Source organism: Nicotiana tabacum, chromosome 19 (genome assembly GCF_000715075.1).
Source record: "Nicotiana tabacum cultivar K326 chromosome 19, ASM71507v2, whole genome shotgun sequence".
In the NCBI taxonomy this organism is placed as follows: domain Eukaryota; kingdom Viridiplantae; phylum Streptophyta; class Magnoliopsida; order Solanales; family Solanaceae; genus Nicotiana; species Nicotiana tabacum.
The window spans coordinates 17,774,557-17,798,173 of NC_134098.1; the positions used below are offsets into that span (position 1 = coordinate 17,774,557).

The 23,617-nt window shown below is 35.2% G+C and overlaps 1 protein-coding gene and 1 pseudogene across 1 annotated transcript; one reads left to right on the plus strand and one right to left on the minus strand.

Annotated features, from left to right (window-relative positions):
* The first annotated feature begins 2,680 nt into the window (after window positions 1-2,680).
* On the plus strand, window positions 2,681-3,109 carry LOC142173401 (uncharacterized). Its single transcript, XM_075238984.1, has one exon. It carries the CDS (start codon window positions 2,681-2,683, stop codon window positions 3,107-3,109), a length of 429 nt encoding a protein of 142 aa, XP_075095085.1.
* Window positions 3,110-17,858: 14,749 nt separating this feature from the next.
* Window positions 17,859-22,318, minus strand: LOC107791832 (isocitrate dehydrogenase [NADP]-like; annotated as a pseudogene).
* Between the last annotated feature and the right edge of the window lie 1,299 nt (window positions 22,319-23,617).

Below are 23,617 nucleotides of genomic sequence, written 5' to 3' on the forward strand. Positions count from 1 at the left end.
GATTAAGTGGGGAGCCTTGAGTAAGGAAAATGCTCAGGAGTTGGGGGAGAAGCTATTTTTCATGAGGGTCGGGAGAAGTAGCAGGGACGCGAGTAGTGTCACGACCCAAAATCCTAACCTATCGTGATGGCGCCTATGTGTTGATGTTTGTGGGGGGGGGGGAAATGTACGCACGGAGTGACGAGAGTCCGTACGTAGCTACTATTCCTGTTATGTCCGGGTAGTCTTAGGCTTACACCATGCCTTGTTGATATGATTATTGCTTTATGTATATTGTTTGGCTTGAGAAGGGCGGAATGGAGTGTGCTTATTAAATGTTTCAAAAGGAACTTGGAATTGAGGAAAAATAATGGGATCTTAAAAGTTTTCATTTGAATGTCGTATTTTGAAAAGAATGGGAGAGTACTATAAAAATTTATGAGATTCTTTGTGTAACCGCATCGCATGTATGATCGCGAGCGGGGTAATTCCTTAAATTTATGTTTGACCGCGTCGCATGTATGATTCGCGAGTGGGAGAAAATATATGCATCTATGGTTCGCGCCGTTCGACCCTCGGCAGTGCACAGTTTAAATATTTTGTTGGATCGGGCCGTACGACCTCGTCATAATTGTGCATGCTAATTATTTGGAAATTTTTCATGGTTTATTCTTTTTAAATACCTTGAAATGTAAGTTGCTAAATGGTATTACTGAAATTTGAGTTATAATTATGAAAGATAGACTTATCTCTTCCTGTTGTTGAACTGACAGTATCATTCATGATATCCATGCTTAGTATAATGCTTTAAATTACATTGTTATTGGCCTAGTAAGTGTCAAGTCGACCCCCCGTCACTACTTCATCGAGGTTAGGTGGGATACTTACTGGGTACATATTGTTTATGTACTCATACTATGCGTATGTACTTAATTGTACAGGATCTGAGGATGGTGCATCTAGTTACCCGCCCGCCGCGCATACCTGATTTTTGACTGAGACTTCACGATGAGCTGCCCTTCTGAGCCGTTCAGCAACATGCCGGAGATTCTCTTTTATTTTATCTGTCTATTCTGTTTCAGACAGTAGGATAGTCATCTTTTGTATATTCTACTAGTTGCCCACACACTTGTGACACCAGATCTTGGCACGTATTAGTAGACTTTAATTTTTGGGTTGTAATTCGATAATTATAACTGCTTTTAGATGTTTCCGTTGTTTGCCTTAAAAAATCCTTTATTTATTAGATGCTTTAAATATAAGTAAAGCTAAATGTCGGAATTTCTTAATAAACAAAAGAAAAAGAACGGGAAATCACTGAGTTGTTTACTGTTGGCTTGTCCAGCAATGATACTGGACGCCATCACGACCTGACATGGAGTTGGGTCATAACATTTGGATAGAAGTGTTAGAGCTGAAAATAAGTTGTTCATGTGTTTGGTAAAAAGTGCTTGTAAGCACTTTTTTTGTTAAAATTACTGTAATATTCTCAAATTTGTTAACATTATAGAAGAATTTATTACTACATTCTTTTTAACTTGATCCGTTGCAAAATAATTTAAGTTTAAACTTCTAGTATTTAAATATATAATTTAAATAATATTTCAGAGAGCATGGGGGGGGGGGGTTGATGATTAGAGGCAGCAATGCTTGAATACCGATGAGAACGACAATAAAGACTACAATGTATGTTCTCACGCTCAAGTACTAAGTTCACGCCCTTTCATTTTTTTACGTCGCTTTATTCCTATCTCAATTAAAATAGCACTCAAAGTGGATTGATTTAATGAAAATGTTGCTCAAGAATAAATAGCTAAAACATTTTGAAAACAAATAAAATTAAAAAAGAAATATAAATATTCTAACATATGTGTGACAAGGAAGAAAGGGAAAAAGCTTCGCATAATAATCTAGAAGCACCAAATTAGCAATAGCATAAATAAAAAAAATGAAGGATGATAGCATAGAAATGGAGATGTAGGAACGAAGACAGATATGGTAGAACAGATGGAGATGGAGAAGACGCAGAACAAAGAAGAAATCAATAGAAATTAGGGCTTTGTACAGAAGGGGTACTTTTGAGATTATAAAATAGTTTAAAGGATAATATAGTAAAATGCTGGGTCAAAGGAAAATAAGCTATAAGCTAAAAAATAATAAGTTGGGATTACCCAACTTATCACTTTTGGCTTGTTTTAGAGCTTTTGGCTTAAAAGCACTTGACCTTTAAGCATATTTTAAGTTTGCCAAACACCTTAATAAGCTAAAAAAATGACTTAAAAGCTAGTTTGACCAGCTTAAAAGCCCATCCAAACATGCTCTATTTTTTAGAACCAGTTCGAATTTATACCGGGAAGGTTTGCTACAGAAGCCATTCACCTTGTGAGGAGATTGTTGGAGCAATATAGGGAGAGAAAGAAGGACTTGTATATGGTATTCATACCTAGAGAAGGCCTTTGATCAAGTCCCAAGAGAGGTTCTATGGTGATGTATGGAGGCTAGCAGTGTCCCGGTGGCGTATATTAGGGTGATTAAGCATACGTACAAGGGAGAGAAGACTCGGGTGAGGACTGCGAGAGGTGACTCGGATCATTTCCTAGTGGAGATGGGGTTGCATCAGGGATAGACTCTTAGCCCGTTTTTATTTGCCTTAGCGTTAGATATGCTGACGCGACACATAAAAGGCGGTGTGCCATAGTGTATGTTATTCACTGATGACATAATACTGATTGACGAGACGCGAGGAAGAGTTAACGCTAGGTTGGAAATTTGGAGACAGACACTGGAGTCTAAAGGTTTCAAGTTGAGTAGGCCAAAAACTGAGTACTTGGAGTGCAAGTTAAGTGATGGGATGCTTGAAGAAGAAGTGGAAGTGAAGATTGGTACTCAAGTCATCTCCAAAAGATATAGTTTTAAGTATCTTGGGTCTATTATTCACGGTAATAGGGAGATTGACAAGGATGCTACTCATCGTATTGGAGCGGGGTATTTGAGATGGAGGCTCGCTTCGGGGGTTTTGTATGATAAGAATGTGCCACTTGGACTTAAGGGCAAGTTATATAAAATGGTGGTTAGACCAATTATATTATATGGGGCTGAGTGTTGTCCCGTCAAGAAGTCCCATGTCTAGAAGATGAAAGTAGCTGAAATGAGGATATTGAGTTGAATGTGTGGGCATACCAAGAATGACATGATTAGGAATGAAGTTATTAGGGACAAGGTAGGAGTGACATCTCTGGAGGACAAGTTGCGGGAATTGAGATTGAGATGGTTCGGGCATGTGAAGAGGAAAGACATAGATGCACCGGTTAGGAGGTGTGAGGGGTTGTCCATGGCGGGTCTGAGGAAGGGAAGGGATATGCTTAAGAAGTATTGGGGAGAGGTAATTAGGTAGGAAATGTCATTGCTTCAACTTACCAAGGATATGACCCACGATAGGAAGGTATGGAGGTCGAATATTAGGGTTGTACGTTGATAGATAATAGTGTGTTCCTCCTAAGCTTACCAATAGTACTAGGAATATTTTTTGTATTATTTTAGTTATGGTTCTTTATTATTAAATATTATTTCATTCGCGCTCGTTACCATATTACATTGTTGTTACCATTGTTTGCTACTTGGTAGCTTTATCTTATCTCCATTGTTCCTTCAACCGAGGGTCTATCGGAAATAACTTCTCCATCTTTATAAAGTAGAGATAAAGTCTGTGTACACACTACCCTCCCCAGACCCCAGTTATGGGATTACACGGATTTGTTGTTGTTATTGTTGTTATTGTTGTTGTTGTTATTTTTTGAAGTTTGTTATAGACAAATTACTTTTCACTCTTGAAGTTTGTCTAACTTTATCTATGTGCAAAATATAGTAGGTCTCAATAGTGGTGGAGGCAGGATTTCTGCTAAGAGGGTTTAAGAAAAGAAAAGGAAAAAAATTAGAAGAGACCATGGCCAGTAGGAATTGAACAAACAACCTTATAAAGGTTTTTGTTACACCCCATATTTTCGTGCGTGAGAGTACGTCATAGGTCAATTGATGTAAGCTCAGAAATGAGTTCATATTTGGAAGTATATAAAGTAAGTTAATCGTGTTACCTTGGAGGTTACAAATAGTTAAGATCATGAATAACAAGTACCAAGAGGGTTGGAAGGCTTAGAAGCTAAACGAATTAATGAAAATAAGTTTCGTCGGAAGTCGACAAGTTGAGAATGTTATAACATTTACTTTTAGGGTGAGACTAGGATTATTAACATGATAAGGAGGTTATTTTATGAGTTATTATATTCATATGATAGTCGTATGTTGAGATTTGAAGTCAAGCGAGTTGTGGAATAAAGGTTGGCAAAGGTCATCACAAGTTACATTCATAAATATGCTGAAAGTTAGGTCAAGTGTAGCAGAGCTTTTCTCTCAATATAATATGAATTATAGGGTATCCACCAATAAAATTGGAAGTCTAAGAGTCTCGTTTCCAATTCAGTAAACCATTCGTCGATACGACATCGAAGTAGAGAGATATTCACATTTTCGCGAGACTACGCAAGCAGCTCCCTATGGGATCCACTTAGGCGGTTGATACATCTTGATATATATGTGATGCCTAAAGCCCATTTTAGATCATTAGTTTTCACTATCTTTAGACCCTAGACACCTAAAAACTTTCTCTCAGAGTTCTCTCATGATCCAAGATACAAACCAAGGGCAAACAATACAAATCAAGTGTCGGGAATCCCGTGATGCTAGTGAGTTTCTTGTTCTTCTTGTAGTTGCTGATTTTGGTGTGGTTCCAGCTGGTGTGGGGAGTTATTTAAAGTGTTTTAAGTTCTGTAATATACTCTCCCAATGTTTTCATATCAATCCTACATGATTTCAAGTCTTCCAAAGTGATTCTAGTACAGAGAAACCCGAATCGATTGCTAGTTTTGCTTCCTTGTTCTTGTGGCTATTTTGGAGGATTCTTCAAGTGAAGTAACCTCATATTTCATGTTGTTCTTATTAATTAAGGTAATAATCAGTCCCTACTTCATATATATTAGAGTTTCAAGGTGAAATACAAGTGTTTACACACCAACTTGAACACAAATCTTGATTTAGTCCCTCCTTCTTTATCTTTTTGTGGGTTGTGTTAAGACTATATATATAGTTTGTTGTGGCTAGAAATTATTAGAAATAGTTTGATTATGTTATTGTTGCTGTTGTTAATCTTATATATGTGCTAATTAAGTTGATTGAAGAATATAACATAAAAAATAAGAGGTTGACGATAAATGTTAAGGGGCTATGCGTATGGACTATTTTTGAAGATTATTCTTATGATATTTTGGGCTTTAAAGGATACGGTAAGCATAAGTATGATATTATAGATGTTATAGAAAGATTCATGGAAAAGGAATTGGATTCAAACCATATTTTGTTAATCGTAAATCGAGTTTGCCACTCAAAATAGTTGTGGAAGTAATCAGAGAGCTTATTGTGAATTATATTATTATTGTTTGGGATGTTTGGTGACTTTTAGTTACTTATGGGATATAGTACAAACAGGGACACTGTTGTCCGTTTTCTTGTAGAATATATATTTTGAAATATGAGAGTTACAAAGCTTATATGATGACGATAAAGTCGATTTACTCATTGTAGACGTAAGAAGATCATATTGAGCTAGGTTGACAATTAGAGAGAAGATTGCAAAGGTATGTTAAGGAACTTCCTTCTTTATTTTGGAATGATCTACAGTGAAATGAACGTAAACGATACACTATTTCTTAATAGATCGACTCCTAGCAACTAAGGTTTCCAATGTTGTTCTTTCCTTATAAAGTTATTCTAAGCATGTATGTATGATCCTTGAATCCTATTGATGTTCATGTTGATGGTATGGATGTCCATAACGTGAATAGAAGGTGCAAAGAACCTTACGTCACTCCGAAAGATTTAGAATGTGATTCCATGAATCCAGCATGCATTATATATATATATATATATATATATATATATATATATATATATTATTCTACCGAGTCGCGCTATAGTCGGCCGGGTATGGAACCTATTGTGCAACCATTGATCAGTTAAATGTTACCGAGTTCCACATGGCCGGATACCATTCTACCGAGCCTTATAATGGCCGGGTACATTTTTACCGAGCCTATCACAGCCATGTACGTTTTTACCGAGCTATTACTGCTGGGTACAACATGATGATGATGATGATGCCCACAGAGGTGTATGTTTTTAAAGGCTTATGTATATATATGTATCATGTATTTCATGTCATTAGCCCTCAGAGGCGCTCAGATGCTACATGTTGTATCTCTTTTATCTCTCTTTATATTACTATTCTTATTTATACTTTCCTATCTTATATACTTGTTACTTTATTCATCTTGACGTCGCTTTTGCCTGAGGACGATGTGTTTTATGCCTGCAGGTCCCGATAGACAGGTTGACAGTCTTCCTAGTAGGCTATCAGCTCAGCGGAAGATGTTGGCGCACTCCACTTGCTCTGGAGTTGCCTATTTGGTCAGTATGCTTGGACATGTATTGATTGTTATTGCGGGGCCCTGTCCCGATCTTTATAATGTTTATGTGCTCTTAGAGGCTTGTAGGCAGATGTCATGTATATGGACACTTGTATGGCCTTGTCGGCCTATGTTTTGAGTGTACAAATGATCATGTCGGCCTTATAGGCCAGTATGTCACATGTATAAGTTTGTATATCATGTTGGGTCGTCCTATATCGAGTATCCCTTTATGTTTTATTCTGTTTATCTCATGAGGCCTTTCCGGCTCATTTACCCATGATAGAATGATAAGAAAGATAGGTTATGTTGGTACTCTTGAGTAAGGCACTGGGGGCCCGTCACGACCATTCGGTTTGAGTCGTGACAGTTTTGAACTCTCTTAACCACTGAGTTATACTTTTGAGCGATGCCAAGGGTATTCAAACTATAAAATATAAAGGTACAAATCAGATTTTGCCTTATATGTAATGTGTAATTTTTCGATGAAGGGGATTCGGGTGAACCCCCTTCCGTCCCTGGGTCCGAAGTCCGAATAAACCAAAGGGATCTCAGTAGAAAATAATTTAACTGAGATGAATCCTTTGAATAGTGATTATATTGATGTCTTTTTGCATGTTTGGGTATATATGATCATTTTCTATATAAAAGTTCTCCCCTTTACTTATTCTCTTGAGGGAACTTGTTTGTTCTTTCCGCTTTTCCCTCTTTTCCGCAGTTGAAGTTTGTTTTAACTCTCTCTTTCTGCAAAGCATAGTTGGTCCCAAATCCGGTTAAAAGAGAAATATTCCAGCATAAAATACTTTAGCTATGATGAATCCTCTGAATATTGAATTTATTAGGAGAGCGAAATGGGCACAGAGAATTCATAAAACCGACCCTATCTAGTTTGTGATTAAGGCATAGTAGATTGGTTGATTGATTACCACTTGAAGTTTTCTTTGACCCAAGGAAATGTGGAGAATGGAATCTCTTTCTCTCTAGTTTCTTAGGTCTCGTTTTCACTTATTGTACAGTTTCAAGAAAATAATGATGCTTTCTTAGTTCATGTAACGATGTTCGACCTATAATGCATATATTTAATCATTATTGCCTTATATTCAAGCACTTTTGATCATCTTTTGAGTATTAATTATATTACCACATGCCTAATATTATATTTTAACTGTGTAGGAATAATGCGTGTGAAGATGTAAAGATTTGGAGCAAAATTGAATATAATACGGAAGAAAAAGAAAGAAAATTAAAAGAATAAAAAAGGGGACATCTTTTGGTGTTTGTCCCCCCCAAGTGGAAGACATAAAAAATAAGGAAATACAATTCCAAGCAAAGAATTAAAGAAAGAAAAAAAAATGTACCAGCAGCAAAGAAAGAATTGGAGGAGGCAGAAACTTACAGCTTTCTGCGCCAGGGCCAGCGCCTCGCTCTGCCATGGAAGCTGTGTTGCGGGGGTTTTTCTTATTTCGCCGGTACAAGGTTATTTCGGCCCTACACTGTTCCAACTCATATAAAAGGGGTCCTAAACCTAATTTGGAGGAGATAGAACATATTTTTGGGAGTAGAGACGCCACTTTGAGAGAAAAAGACAACCCACGGAACATTCGGGAACAAGGATTCTCAGTTTTTCTTCATCTTCTCTTCATTTAACTTTATTGGTTATTAGTTCTAGAGTTTGGCTGCTACATAAATGTTGTAGTTTGAAGCTTGAATTGTTCTTATTATTTTATCATATTAATTTATTTATTCAATCTTGTGCTTAATTATTTGATTGTTTGATCACCAATTGATAAACTATCTACGAATCTAGGATTGAACTCGGGAGAGGGAATTCTAGATTGCATATAAGATTGAGTAGAGCGAGATCTTGAACCTGGGTATCGAAAACAGATTTGCGGTTAGAATAGGAATATACATAATTGCCTTGCTTGGTTATTATACAGGAATTATTAATGCGTTCTTGCTAATCCTAATTCCATAGGCGAGTAGTAATTCGGGAGAATACTATGAGTAATATTAACCCTATTAACCAATGAACCAGATAAATTAATTAAACAATTTAAGGGAAAGATTCAACGGGATTGTTAGCTAACCCATAGCTCTAGAATATCAACTCCCATTGAATTCGTGTCTAATTTCGCAAACTTGTTTCCTTTAATCTCTTAGTTTGTTACTCTAGATTAATTTTAGTTAAATATTCATACTTAGAGATTCGCTTGGATAAATTAATTGTGTTAGTTTAATTTAGTAAATAGTTAATCACAAGTCCCTATGGGTATAATATCTGGACTTACAATCTTATATTACTTATATGGCTACGTATACTTGCGTGTGCGTTTGGGAGCAACAAGTTTTGGCGCCGTTGCTGGGGACTTTGAAATTGACTATTTTGCTAGATTAGATTTTTACTTTTTATCTATTCAAGTTTTAATTCTAGTTTAGTGTAGTACTTCTTTAATTATTTTTTCTTTTTTTACATGGCATCTTGGAATGAGAATTGGTCGAATATTGGTTACTCTTATTTTGGTGATCCCTGTCCATATTGTGGAGGACCACACTTGTGGCAAAATTGTAAATTTTAATCTTATGAGTGAAATTTTTTGTAATGTGTGTGGTCATCAAGGTGGCCATTGGGATGGTTGTCCTAATTCTTTTTACCCTTCTCTGAGCCCTTATTATAATTTTTCTAATAATATTTGTGAATTTTATAAGAACAATGAAGTGGAGGATGTGGAATGTGTTGCTCGTATTATGGACATGGTAAGGCAAGTAGGTAAGAAGCAAGATGAAAATCAAAAGGCTATACAAAGAATTAGTGCATCAATCACGAGAATGAAGGTCGAGGCGGAAGAATTGGCTAAAGAGATCGAGTTCCCACAAGAAGATAATTTTGAAGAAGCGGACATAGTGAGCCAATCGTGGCTAGAGGAACAAGCTCAACTGATAAAATTTTAAGTGTTTCTATAGAATGGTCTTTCAAATATGGCAGAACAATTGATAAAAGGAAGAACTGAGTTCAAGCAAGAGATAGACCAATTTGGCTCAGATATCCATGACATGCATGCTCAATTGAATAAAAAGATTGAGGCGTCTGATGCCCAACAATAAATTATTGTGGATACTGACCAGCTTATGGAGCAAAAAGAGGAGTTCCAATAATTCGACCAAAATAGTATTGATGATGCCAAGGTTGACAAAGTGTGCAAAAGTGAGGATGTTAAAAGTGAAGTGGTTTTAGAGTTTGAGCACATCAGACCTCATTCTAATAATTTTTCAACATTGTGCTTGGTTGGTGACACGAGAATTGATCCATTCGAGCCTATGGAGGAGTCAATGGATGGGGAACAAAGTACAAATATTCTAAAATTTGTAATGCCATGGAGACAAAATGATATCCCTCACTTAAGGGCCAAGAAGTGCAAGATGCGATATTTATTGCTTGATTCCTTTATTTTTACACCACCACCCCATGAACGTAATAGAAAAATTGATGTAAAATTAGAGGCGCAATTTATATCCTCAAACTAGAAAGAAAAGTTGTGAAAGTGATGGCGTTGTGCCGCGACGTTAAATCAAGTGCTTGTTGGGAGGCAACCCAATTCTGTTATTTCTTTTTATTTTGCTTAATTTTTTTATTTATTATTGTATTATTTTGTAGTATTTTTTTTTTTTTTTGTGTTTTGTAGGAGTAGGAGCGTGGAATCAAAGCCAGTAGGCATGTGCCAAAGCGAGGAGGTGGTTGAAACTAAGTGTGAGGTGCCCGCACAAGGATCATACATGGGAGAAGTCTGAGTATCCCGTGAGCTGTTAGTGCGTCGGCCTTTGGCCTACCAGGGAGTCTCTTTTACCCTCTTATTATTTATTAGATGCATTGAGGACATTGCACAATTTTAAGTGTAGGCTGAGAAGATTGTCAGAGTGATTTTCTGTGCTATCCTAGTTTAGTTGTAGTACTCTTTCTTAGTGTAGTAGTTTTTGTGTAAAAGAAAATTAAAAAAAAAACAAAAATTGAGGGAAAAAATAGAAATTTTGGATTTTTCCCGACGATAGATCTTGTGGATAGCTTCTTAAGGGATTAAAGTCCAACAAAAAAAATCCAAAAGAATTTTCTTTTTGCTATAGTTAGTTTTAGTTAGGTAATAACCCGCCTTGGTTTTTCTTTGTGCATTGGTTCTTTTCTAGGGGATGTAACTTGAACCGGGTAAGTTTTTTCATATTTAGGATTAGATTTTTTTTTCGAGTAGTAAAAGAGGGATAAGAAAACTTTTTGTGACTTGTTTGACACTAGCATATTTAGTCCTGAGTTTGAGGAGTACTTTCCTCTGAGTGCATGAGTAATAAATAAAATAGGAGACTTTATGACACATAAGCTCAGGGTTATGACTCTGTATATAGCTTATTCTTATTTTGTCATTCGCTATGATCCTGTCTGTCTTAGAGTAGAATTGATCCATCTCGATTGATACTTGTGCCATGTGTGGTGAGAATTTCTTACGTATATTCCATATTTTGCATTTTGGTTTAGAACTTGCCTTGCATGTTATTGAAGAAAAATAAAAGTGTTGCTCTGTTTAGAAGATGATAATAAGCTTTCTTTGATATATCTTATGAATTTTAGCCTTTTCAGATATTGAACAACTAGTTAGCTCTTTGAGCCTGTAGTCTTTTGTCTGGAAGCCGTATTTTTGCCTTGATCCTTTTGTTGAATCTCTAATTTTTGCACCCTGCTTCCTTGAGCATTATTTCTTGGCTATGATATTAATTGATTAATTTGAAGAAATGGATGATTAAGTAAAAAATGGCGACCAACGATAGCTGAAAGTGATGAAAAGGCCCTCTTGAAAAGAATGTTACATAAAAAAAATATTAAAAAAAGGAGGAAAAAAATTGCTTTGTAAAACAAATAAAATTTTCTTGATATGAGGAGAATACTTGTAAAATAATAGATGAAGAGAGGGCTGGAAAATAAAATTAAGAGATGAAAATAATGGGTGATGAAGTCTAAAAGTGCAAAGTACTTAGGGAAGTGTAAGTCACTATTATATAATTATCCTACCCATCCACTAGCCAACATTACAACCCGTTAAAGCCATATTTGATTATATTCAAGTACACTTAATTAGTAGAGGTGTACATAATGGGCAAGCTTATGGTTCATTGTGTATACATGCAAATTCGTTTGAGTGCGAGAGTTGTTCTTTGATGCTAAGTCCTTAAATTATATTCAGTCTTTGATTTGAGAGTATGAACTTTTTTATTCATGTGAGGGAACTTGTTTCATGATAGATAGGTGATGTTATTAGCTTTATTTGACAGAGTTGGTGAGCGAGCTTAAATTTGGTGAGTTAGAGTCCCTCTCTGATGTTAGGAGGTTAGAAGTTTATTATTTTTTTTGTGACTTGTATATCTTGCACGATGATGAGGAAGTGTATATCTGATGGTTTGAGTTGCTATAGGGCCTAATTGTTAGTATCAACCGAAGTGGTGGTCTTCCTAGGCTTGATTTATTGAGAGTGGTTTTAATGCTTACTCGAGTACGTGCAAGAGTCTAAGTGTGTGGTGTTAATGTTCGGTCAAAAATACATATATTTAACCATTATTGCCTCATATTCTAGCACTTTTGATCATCTTTTGAGTATAATTATATTATTGCGTGCCTAATATTATATTTTAACTATATAGGAATAAAGCGGTATGGAGATGAAGAGATTTGGAGCAAAATTGAATAAAACGCGAAAGAAAAAGAAAGAAAATTAAAAGAATAAAAAAGCGGGGACACCTTTTGGTGTTTGTCCCCCCAAGTAGAAGACATAAAAAACAAGTAAATACAATTCCAAGCAAAGAATTAAATAAAGCAAAAAAAAAAAAACGTACCAACAGCAAAGAAAGAATTGGAGGAGGCGGAAACTTACAACTTTCTGCGCCAGGGCAGCGCCCCGCACTGCCCTGGACGCTGTGTTGCGGGGATTTTTCCTATTTCATCCGGGACAAGGTTATTTCAGCTCTACACGGGCTCAACTCATATAAAAAGGGTCCTAAACCTAATTTGGAGGGGATAGAACATATTTTTGGGAGTAGAGACGCCACTTTGAGAGAAAAAGACACCCACGGAACACTCCAGAACAAGGATTCTCAGTTTTTCTTCATCTTCTCTTCATTTAACTTTATTGGTTATTAGTTTTAGAGTTTGGCTGCTACATGAATGTTGTAGTTTGAAGCTTGAATTGTTCTTATTATTTTATCATATTGATTTATTTATTCAATCTTGCGCTTAATTATTTGATTGTTTGATCACCAATTGATAACTATCTACGAATCTAGGATTGAACTCGGGAGAGAAAATTCTAGATTGCATATAAGATTGAGTAGAGCGAGATCTTGAACCTGAGTATCGGGAACGGATTTGCGGTTAGAATAGGAATATACCTAATTGCCTTGCTTGGTTATTATACAGGAATTATTAATGCGTTCTTGTTAATCCTAATTCCATAGGAATATAGGCATTAGGTTAGCTTGAATAGGCAAGTTGTAATTTGGCAGAATACTACGAGTAATATTAACCATGTCAACCAATGAGGCGGATAAATTAATTAAATAATTTAAGGGGAAGACTCAACGGGATTGCTAGCTAATCCATACCTCTAGAATATCGGCTCCCATTGAATTCGTGTCTAATTTCGCCAACTTGTTTCCTTTAATCTCTTAGTTTGTTACTCTAGATTAGTTTTAGTTAAATATTAATACTTAGAGATTCGCTTGGATAGATTAATTGTGTTAGTTTAATTTAGTAAATAGTTAATTACAAGTCCCTTTGGTTACGATATCTGGACTTACAATCCTATATTACTTGTACAACCATGTATGCTTGCGGGTGCGTTTGGGAGCAACACGTAGAATAGATAGTAAGTTTTATGTTGTATGCTTGTACAATGTAGGAACAGAAAATCTTGCCATTGCTTGAGCAACAATTAAAAATTTAAACATTAGTTGTCAAACAAGAGATTTTTCGAAGATGTCTCCTTCTCTACATCAAGTTTTACTATTGAGTTATGAATCTTGTTTCCTTTTACCATAATGCCAAAAGTAATTTTTTTACAGAGCAGTATTTGCTCAAACTTCTTGCTAGGCTTATGGTCATCTATGTTCATTTTCTATTAGTACCGGTGGAATAGGATGCTGCTAAACATTATTAAACTTCAACTGAAACAATATTATGTCTTTTACATGGTAAGTCCAGTTGAAATGAAGTTCAGAACTAAGAATATCAGTATTGCAGATATAAAATTAATTACTTATCTGGTTGTGAGTACACTGTAACTCTGAAGTGTGTTGTTCTCATTTGGTTGTCAAAATTAAAGTATCTGGTTAATGTTATGCATGCCTCAAGTTACTGTTATTACGCTCAGAAACCTTAAATCATCACATTACCTTCCTATACACTATTTAAAACCTTATTACCCTCCCTACTTATGTTTCAATTTAATTACATGGCCATATACAATTTACCAATTATATACAAATAAGTTTTAAATGAGTATCCTTTTATATTAGGAATTGAATAAAGAATATCATTTATTTTTCTAAACCTTTATACTTGCCTACTCTCTCTCCGTTTCTCTACTCTTCTTCTCGGTTTTTTCCCCCAATTTTTCTTCATTTGATGTTCTCTATTTTTTTATACTTTCTTGTTGTATAGAGTTTTGATGGAATTCATCAACGGATTTAAATCGTTTTAACTTAGCAATTTCATTTCATGTTGCACAATTGGTATTCAAATTGAAATTGTCAATCAATAAATTTTGAAGATGTTTGACTCTCCACCATTGACATCCATTAAAAAATTTTGAAATCGAATTTGGGTTTTCAAAAATCATTATTTGTTTGGATTGAGTGTTGTTGCAAACAATTGGGAATATTGTTTGGAGTTTATATCTCAATTTTGAGAGTGTTTTGGTGAAGATTAGACTTGATTTTGGCTGAATTTCAGATTGAAACTCGAAAAAGAAGAAGAAGAAGAAGAAGAAGAAGAACACATGACATACAATATACTTACGAAATTGTAGTAAAATTGTATTATAATTGTATGTAAATTGTATTCTGTTGCAGTTATATATATACAACTATTATAATTATACAACTATTTTTCAAACTATTATAATTATACAATATATATAGTTGAAAAATAGTTGTATAATGTATGGATCGTTGTATAAAATTCGTATTTAAGTCATCAATACTATCTTTTTACATAAAGTTATTGATTTATATCAAAATTATATTAATAGAGTAAGTTTTGATTGGAATTTTAGAGAGGAAAAAGCACACACCACAGACAAAATATATACAAATCAGATACAAAATATATACAAAAGACATATTGTATAAAATTTGTATTTAAGTTGTATGATATTGTAGTTGTATTTAACTGGGTAGAAATAATGTATGAAAGTTGTAGATAAGTTGTAAATAAGTTGTATAATATATAATTAGTTGTATGAAATTTATTTTTACTTTGTATGTTATTATAGATATTCAAATTTGCGTTAAATTTGTACGAAATTTATTTTTAATTTGTATGTTGATGTACCATATATTGTTCTTTTCTCAGTTGATTTTATCTTCTCTGATGTCTGAGGAGATACTAAATTTTGTTCAGCCGCAACATTCGATGGAGGTTTTTCGTCGCCTACTTTTGGAGACATTACCTTCTCCTGGTTGTCCGAAAAATTCAGTCTTTAAAATACACTAGCTATAGCATAACACAATGTTTGCTCAAGAACATAACTTCAACACAAGTTTTGAGTTTTCTAGCTAGTCGCTGGCCATTTTTTCAGATGTGTTCTTTCATTTTTAACCATATTAATCTGTTGCGCTACCACTTGATCGAGACTTTCACAAAATAAACAAAAGTTTTTATGACAAGTAGTCAGCATAAATATCGTCATAAATCCTATTCCAGTATTAAATCCACCATCAATATAAAGAGAAAAAAATATCCAAAAAAGAAAGATGACAACTTCAGCAGTATCTCATGGATTTGACGAATGTATTTTGAAATAATTATCAAACATAAATCCCTAAATATAAGTTCGATCCGGAGAGAAGAGGGGAGAGAGGAGAGAAAAAAGGAAAAAGGTGTAACTAAATCCCTTGATTGAAGGTACTAATAATGGATTATGAGCCTTTTAAGGTGAAATGTATATAATTTGTAAGTAATCCTTGTTTAGGTGGGTTATATATAAAATTAGAATAATTTTGGTAAATAAGTTTCAAATATTGTATAGGAACGAAAAAATCCCAATTTAAAATGCCAAAGTCCACAACCACAAGATCATCTAAATACTTCGGATATCAAGCACACTGAAAAATTTAAGATGGATTTTTCTGTTAAATTTGATAAATAGTGCACTTCAATATTTTATTTTATTTTTGAGATTTTGGTGTCAGTACAATTTCTTTTTATGTTTATTCATCTAAGAACCTTTCATTTAAGTTTTACCTTTTGATAATTTTTCTTTTTGAAGGGGAGTCTTGGCTTAATTGGTAAAGTTGTTGTCATGTGACAAGTAGATCATATGTTTGAGCCGTGAAAACAACCTCTTGCAAAAATGAAAGGTAACGCTGCATACAATAGATCATTGTGGTCCGGCTCTTCCCCGAACACAATACATAGCGGGAGCTTAGTACACCGGGCTACCCTTTATAATTTTTCCTTTTGTTTTAAAACCTTGCTGGAAGAAGTTGATGCACTAGATGCTTCACTTGTAAATTTATAAAGAGAAAAAGGTTAAATTTTACTTTGCAAAATGATCTACATTTACCTTCCAAAGTTGGATCATTCGTAGCCTACCGTAACAAAAGTGGTACATATATACCCCTATTGACTAATAGTCAACTATTTAAAAAATAATTAGTTTCACACTATTTTGTTATCAAAAGAGGCAAATAGCATAGTGATCAATTATAACAACAAAGGTAGTCGAAAGAGACTTGTAAAAAAGAGCATGTTTCAGTTTAAGTATATATTTATTTTTTATTTTTTAATATTATTATTTTGATTATTAATTTATATAACCAAAAAGAGTACAATTAATTTTCAACTCAAGTACTAATATATAGATATAATCGTTAGAGACATATTTGCAAGAAATAGAAATTGGAGATATAATAAATTTATTTTATAATAGAAATATCAAGTGAAATCTAGATCCCAACAATTTTTCTTATATTGGTGGAAAACAAAAATACTTTTCTCTATTACTCCATTTGTGCATTATTTTTTTGTATTTAACTCACTATATTTTTTTTTCTGATTCTCTCAAATAGTAAATAAAACAAGAGTCATCTATAAAATAGATGCTGAAAAAAAATCTATAAAATAGATAAATTAATCTGTGGGATCGACATTTTTCTACACTACTATTTGACAGAGTTTAAAATTTACATATGCTAGTGACTCTTCACTATACAAGTTGCAAAGTTTCTCTAGATCTAATAAAACAGTAAGCGAATTGAAAAATATTAGCAAAAATCATTCTATTTCAACCCATAGAAATCAAAATAAGACAAACATGTTATGAATATCATAATTTATATCTAGTTTAGGCCATCTGTCAAAACAGTAAATAAAAACCACTTGGTAATGACCGTAAGAGCCAAAGTAAACTGTAAGAAGCAAAAGAGACACAGTAAGAAATATAAACAGAAGACCAGAGCAAATTGACATAACTATAAACCAAGTAAGCAGCAAATTTAGCAGTGAAGATTCAGATTCATGGTTCAAACTAGAGCTGTCAAACTTGCCGGTCTGGCCCGGGTCTGGCCCGGGTCCGGACCGGTTTTAGTCCAGACCGGACCGGTACGAAGGGGTCGGGCAGGGCTGGGTTGGGGCGGAGACCGGAATATGCCAGGTAGTATTTTGGTACCGGGTAACCGGAACGACCCGCTATGGTCAAGTCACATGGGAACCAGTTAACCGGACCGGCCCAGACAGGTAAAATGACTTTTTTGATTTTTTTTATAATTTTATCAAGTTGACGATTGTTATAAAAAAAAATTAAATAAACCCAGCCCGGCCCCTTAGGCCCGGATCGTTCCGGTTCAATATTTGACCGGATGGGACCGGACCCGTTAAGCCCGATTTGAAAAAACCGATAATCGGCCCAGATTGGTGACCGGCCGGTCACTTTTTTACTCAACCCGGCCCACCCCTTTGTCACCTATAGTTCAAACACAATGCTAGGACTGTAAAATCCCCAACCCAGCAAATAAACCTCTGGACATTTAGTTCTCAGCCCCTAGCCCTTTATTTTCTCTCAATATCCTCAAATCTGCCAGAAAATTCCTCCTTTCCATCCAAACCTAGAACCAACAAGAGTAGAAAAAGCGTCTAAGCAATTTACCAAAACATGTTTAGCAATCTCAATGATAAGTAAAACTAAAGGCACGTAGAATCTGTGAACATGACACAAACCAGTACAATATGCTCTCACACTTCATCCATTAGCTTTGAAGTCTTGATTTGAGCTCATCAGCCACCGCATCAATGAACTCTTCGGTGCTTAGGTAAATGATCTCTTGAGAGCCTATAAGTTTTTTTGAAGAGCAAAATATGAGAATAGCAACTCCAAGATAAAAGCTTAAAGAAAGAAATATAAACAATAAAAGACAAGAGGCAGACTTGGATCCATGAATGATAAGTGCAAGATCTTTCGTCATCTTTCCAGATTCCACTGCACCAACACATGCCGCTTCTAGTTTCTCAGTGAAATCTAAGAGCTTTTCATTATTGTCCAACTTTTCCCTGATAACAAGATATTATTATTGTTCAAGTTCAATAACCAATCAAGTGGACTCGAACAAGCCAACCAAATGAACAGGTCCAAGTACCAAGTTCAGCAAGTCAAAAATCACAATCTCCTACCTGTGTGCAAGTCCACGCGTCCAAGCAAAGATTGAGGCAATGCTGTTTGTGCTGGTTTCGCCTCCTTTCTGATGAACCCTATAGTGGCGTGTAACAGTTCCATGGGCTGCTTCAGCCTCTATGGTCTTTCCATCAGGACATATCTGACTCGAATAAATAAACCTTTTCACAATCCAAAATAATTTTTCATATCTCCAATATAAAAAAATTGATCTAAAGAGCCTGACAACGTATAGCAATAGTTTTGGCACTATAAGAGGAGAAGAACTGAGCAACTACCAAAAATCTATTTCTCGATAAAGCAAATAATATAACAAGAATGAGATAGATGCCCAAGAAACTACCGAAGTCAGATTATTAAAAAGAAAACAAAGATTAGAGGAGTTGATTTAATTGAAAAGTGTGAGAAAGACAACCAACCAGAACAGATGTCATCAATCAACCCAAGGGATCCAAACCCTGTTCCAAGAAAAAAGGAGGAATATTTATATCCCACATTTATGCAAATCGTCTGAACAACAAACTCAGCATTATCTTTTATGGAAAGGAAGGAAATGGGAATTTGATCTACTTCTATTAGGTGAAATATTCTTTCCTCAAGCCTTTGACACAACAAAGAAAGGAATTAAAATCGACATTGCAGTTCCTGTCTTTTGGAGAGATGGAAAAAATTGATGCGGAAGGATAATATCCTTCCACCTTTACATCCCCTCCTCCATCACTTATTTATGAAATGAACAACACTAGATTCTCCTCTTGTTTTACTAACCTACAATGGCTCATATTTCTCTCACCAAAAGCTAAGCAATTGTGTCTACATACCTTGCGCTAAGAAATCACTCTGTACATCACCATCATAGTTCTTGCAAGCCCATACATAACCACCTTCACTTTTTAAAGCATAAGCAACCATATCATCGATAAGACCGTTATTAAACTGTCAATGTTATGTGCAGGAAATAATACGACCAGTTTCACAAATTCAAAACTGAATGCTCACCAGATTCCTACTTCCTCAAACTTTGACTTCCAATTTGATTCATAAACCTCTTGAAATATATCCTTGAACCTTCAGAAGAGTAGAGAATGAGCAGATATCAAAAGAAAAATAAAATGGAATAAGGTGTTATCGTAGTCCATAAATGATGTGCAAGGACAAAAGAAAATACAAGTGGATCAACACTCGGGCCGCATACCTGCCATCATACTTCTTAAGGATGGTATTTTTTGTACTAAGATAGAGAGGCCATTTCTTTTGTAATGCCATGTTCATTGAAGCTTCAGCAAATGAGCGAATGGACTGAATGGCATCAACAAAGTGATAGCAAAATGATGTACAATAGTACATAAGTCTATCAAAATAATATGCCAATTTTGATAACATATGAAGCTTTTTCAAAAACAAACCTCGTCTGTGTTATACATGGATAGAGCTACTCCACCAGCACCTGTAAAGTTGTAAACTTCTAACTCGGTCTTCTCATCTTTCCCTTCCGGTACTGCAGAAAGGGAATACGTTTGAGCATACATTTTCTAAATGGAGTATAACATACTTCTTAATCACAACTAGAATGGGGCGGAGCATAAGAAACATTTAGCATTATGATCAAATAGGTAAATAACAACTAAAGGAATAACTTTACCGAAAACTAATTTGAGTTTCCCAGCTCCTTGAATAACTGTATCAGTTGCTCGATATTGATCTCCAAAAGCATGTCTACCAATGTATATCGGTTTAGACCAACCTTAAAAGATGGGAAAACCCAGCCAGATTGCTTAATATCTTATGTTCAAATGAACTTAAAAATGACTCAAAGCAGTAAGTATAAGAAATCAAAGTTACCTGGGACAAGTCGGGGTATGTTTTTGCAGAGAATTGGCTCTCTAAAGACCGTTCCTGCAGTAAATGCCAATTTCCATAAGCTATTTTCAAGTAAGCCATATTTTGAAGATACCATGAGAAAGAAAATAATAAGGAAAGAAATCCACAATTACCATTTAAAATGTTCCTGATTGTTCCATTTGGGCTCCTCCACATATATTTCAAGTCGAACTCCTTCATGCGTGCCTCATCTGCAAAGAAGTGGTTACATGAAGTGATATTCTAGTTATAATTTTTACAAGTAATTGATTGACGCCAATAATATGAGTGAAGTTTAAAGCATGAAAAGCATCCAGTTGGACGCTATAATAAGCACCTGGAGTAATGGTTGCACATTTAATTGCAACATTATACCTGCAATTAAACAATATAATAATAAGACACAAAGATACTTGAAGAAGGCTGAAAATAGTGACTGGTGAACCTACTTCAACTAAAATAGAAAGGCAAATATAATGATATTCAGTGGTCATCAATAAATAAAGATGAATATCTAAACATACTTCAAAGTAGCTTCAGCACTTTCAACTGTAACCTTATCATCTGTGGCATCACGGTGGGGAAGGCCAAGGTCAAAGTACTTTATATCCAGCTCCAGAAAGGGTAAGATAAGCTAAAGCGCACAAAGAGAGTTTATCTATGAGCATCTCGTCAATTTTATTAGGAGTATAAAAATAAGAAATGATACTGTGTAGAAACAAGCCAAACGAACTTATTACCTTATCCTTAATTGATTTCCAAATAACTCGAGTCATTTCATCTCCTGAATCACATAATCAATAAGAACCAGATAAGAAAGAGAAAAGATCACAATTAGAGGTCAATAAAAAAAATACTGTGGAACAGCAAAAAACAAAAAAGATAGTAATTCAAAGTGCCATGACAATGTCTAATATGAAATCTATTTAAGTTTTGCTTCCTCTCGTCAACATCTAAAAGGCCGACTACCATTTAACTATCCTTTCCCATGAAAGCCAACATAGCATCGAGTTTGTAACCACCATACAAGAATAAGAACACCATCTCATAAGCAATAGGTTGCCCCCATGCAACAAATAATTACTTATAACTCTCCCAAGCTACATTAAGTTATTATTTTAAATGACTCTATCTGGATCAACTTGCGCCGACCTTGACTACTAGTGTCGGGCGTTCCTACCCACCAAATATGGAGTGGCAATACTAGTACTGAATCATGTACTTGATATTAAAACGTGGGATCTTATTCCCGTGCCCCCCCCCCCCCAAGAACCAGAAGCTATGTAATGTATTTTTCTTTTTTATTTGTCTATCAAGGACACCAACATTTGTGTGACGCATTCATTATTTATTTATTTTATCTTTTCTTTTGTGACGGTGGTGTCCAGGTCAGATTATACGCACCTCCATTATTCCATCGGATACCTACTACCTCATAAGTTGACAAGCACAAGAAGGGGTAACATGTCGATCAAGGAGATTCTAAATTATAAATTTATACAATTTGCACAAGCACGAAAGCTCACTTTCATCCAACCATTCAGTGATTTTTTTTTATCACATTTAACAAATCACTTTACCATTTTACTTGGCCTAAAACTACTACAAGAAAAGTTTAATTAACTTCGTTAATTGGTCAATGACCATCGCATATAAAATTAGATGAGTAGCCACAAAGTACCCGTAACATGTTACTTGACTTACAATCAACTCAACACAAAACATTTATAAAATAACAACTAAACAATTGTCTAACAAACGACTTTTCTTATTGCGAGAGGATCTATTAATCAATTAACTTTCAGTAACAAATAGATCGGGAAGTGTAAGAGAAAAGAAATTAGAAAAAAGATGACAGAGAAAGATATCTGACCGTCCATTTCGACGATGGGGTTTATGACCTTGATCTTATCAAACGCCATTTTCAGGTTGATAGACGAAAAGGAAGCCTCTGAAAAGTTGGCGAAGAACTGGAGAGTGGGAAAAGAGTAGTAGACTGCTTTAAATTTGGGAGTTGGTAAAAAGAGCTGCGCCACCGGCTGATATTTCTATCCATCTTTTTAACTTTTTTTATAAAGGTTCTTTTTATCTTTTTGTGTTTATTTTTGTGTTTTCCGGTTTAGCCTAAATTTCTATGAATATGTTTTTCTACTGACAATTGATTTACCGCTCAATTCGTCGAGTAAAATCTAATAAAATAGTGGGAAAACAAATCTTATAGTCTCGTTAAATTTAATAATTCAAGTTTGTTAAATAATTAACGAATATAAAATATAAAAAATGCTGTAAATAAAACGAATCAATCTTAATATTTCTCTCAATATGAAACCTAAACTTAGTAGGGCAAGCTAAATGAGTCCGGAATCAAAATAGCATAAAATTCAAATCGAAGAACTAAAGTAAAGCGAAAAAAGGAAGAACAATTGCATTGTGCTTGCTAGCATACACTTTACGAGCCTGACCAAACGTCCCAGGCTAACAGGTTTCTGGATAAGTTTGATGGGCCAGCATGCGCTATACTTCTCCTTTTTCCGGTCAGTTTTGTTTACCAGTAATACGGTATAATTGAATTTATACGTGATTTATAGATAAATGAATCGATTTGATCTAGGATGTGCCACCGGAAAGCAGGGGGCGATACCCATACCTTTCTTGGCGGGAAATTCTCTGATCCCCTCTGAAAAATTTCTGACGCTTGATTAGACGCATGTCTCTCTCCATTTAACGCCCCGAACATGTGTCATCCCACGATTCAGCAATAATTTCGTCGATTCTTGAGGTAATTATAACCACAATTTTAGCCGCCTATTCTTTTACTTATACACTTCAATTTACTTTTTTCTTACACTTCACAACCTCTTGGAACACTTTCGGCTTCTTTACTCAACTCCTTCTAACTTTCTTTACCCTTCCTCTTCAGAGAGACTTCTTACTCTTTTCTACTAAATATGACTTCTTCTTCCAAAAAATCCCAGATCCTCAAAGAACAAAGGAAGTGCTGATGATGATGCTCCTCCCACGGTGAGCACCATTATTCCCAGAAGGCTTATTACAACTAAGGACGTCGAAGAGAAGTACCCTTCTCCTAACCCTCGAACATGGGTCGTTGGTGTGTATCCTTCTTCTATCCGTCTTTCCGGCATTCCTGATGTGAAGGAAGATTGTGGTTGTCAAGATTTAAACATTATCATTCCTGACCTGGTGGAGCGGGTGACCTTCTATAAGAAGGGTTTTACGTATGTTTATACGTATACCTTTATTTTTGGCTCGTTCTCATTGAGCGGGGGGCTTGACTCCATCATCTTGGAGTTCTGCCTTCGTTACCAAGTCTGCTTGGCACAG

Excerpts from the sequence above, each read along its gene's own strand:
- LOC142173401 (XM_075238984.1), top strand. The coding sequence starts at position 2,681 with ATGTTATTCACTGATGACATAATACTGATTGACGAGACGCGAGGAAGA.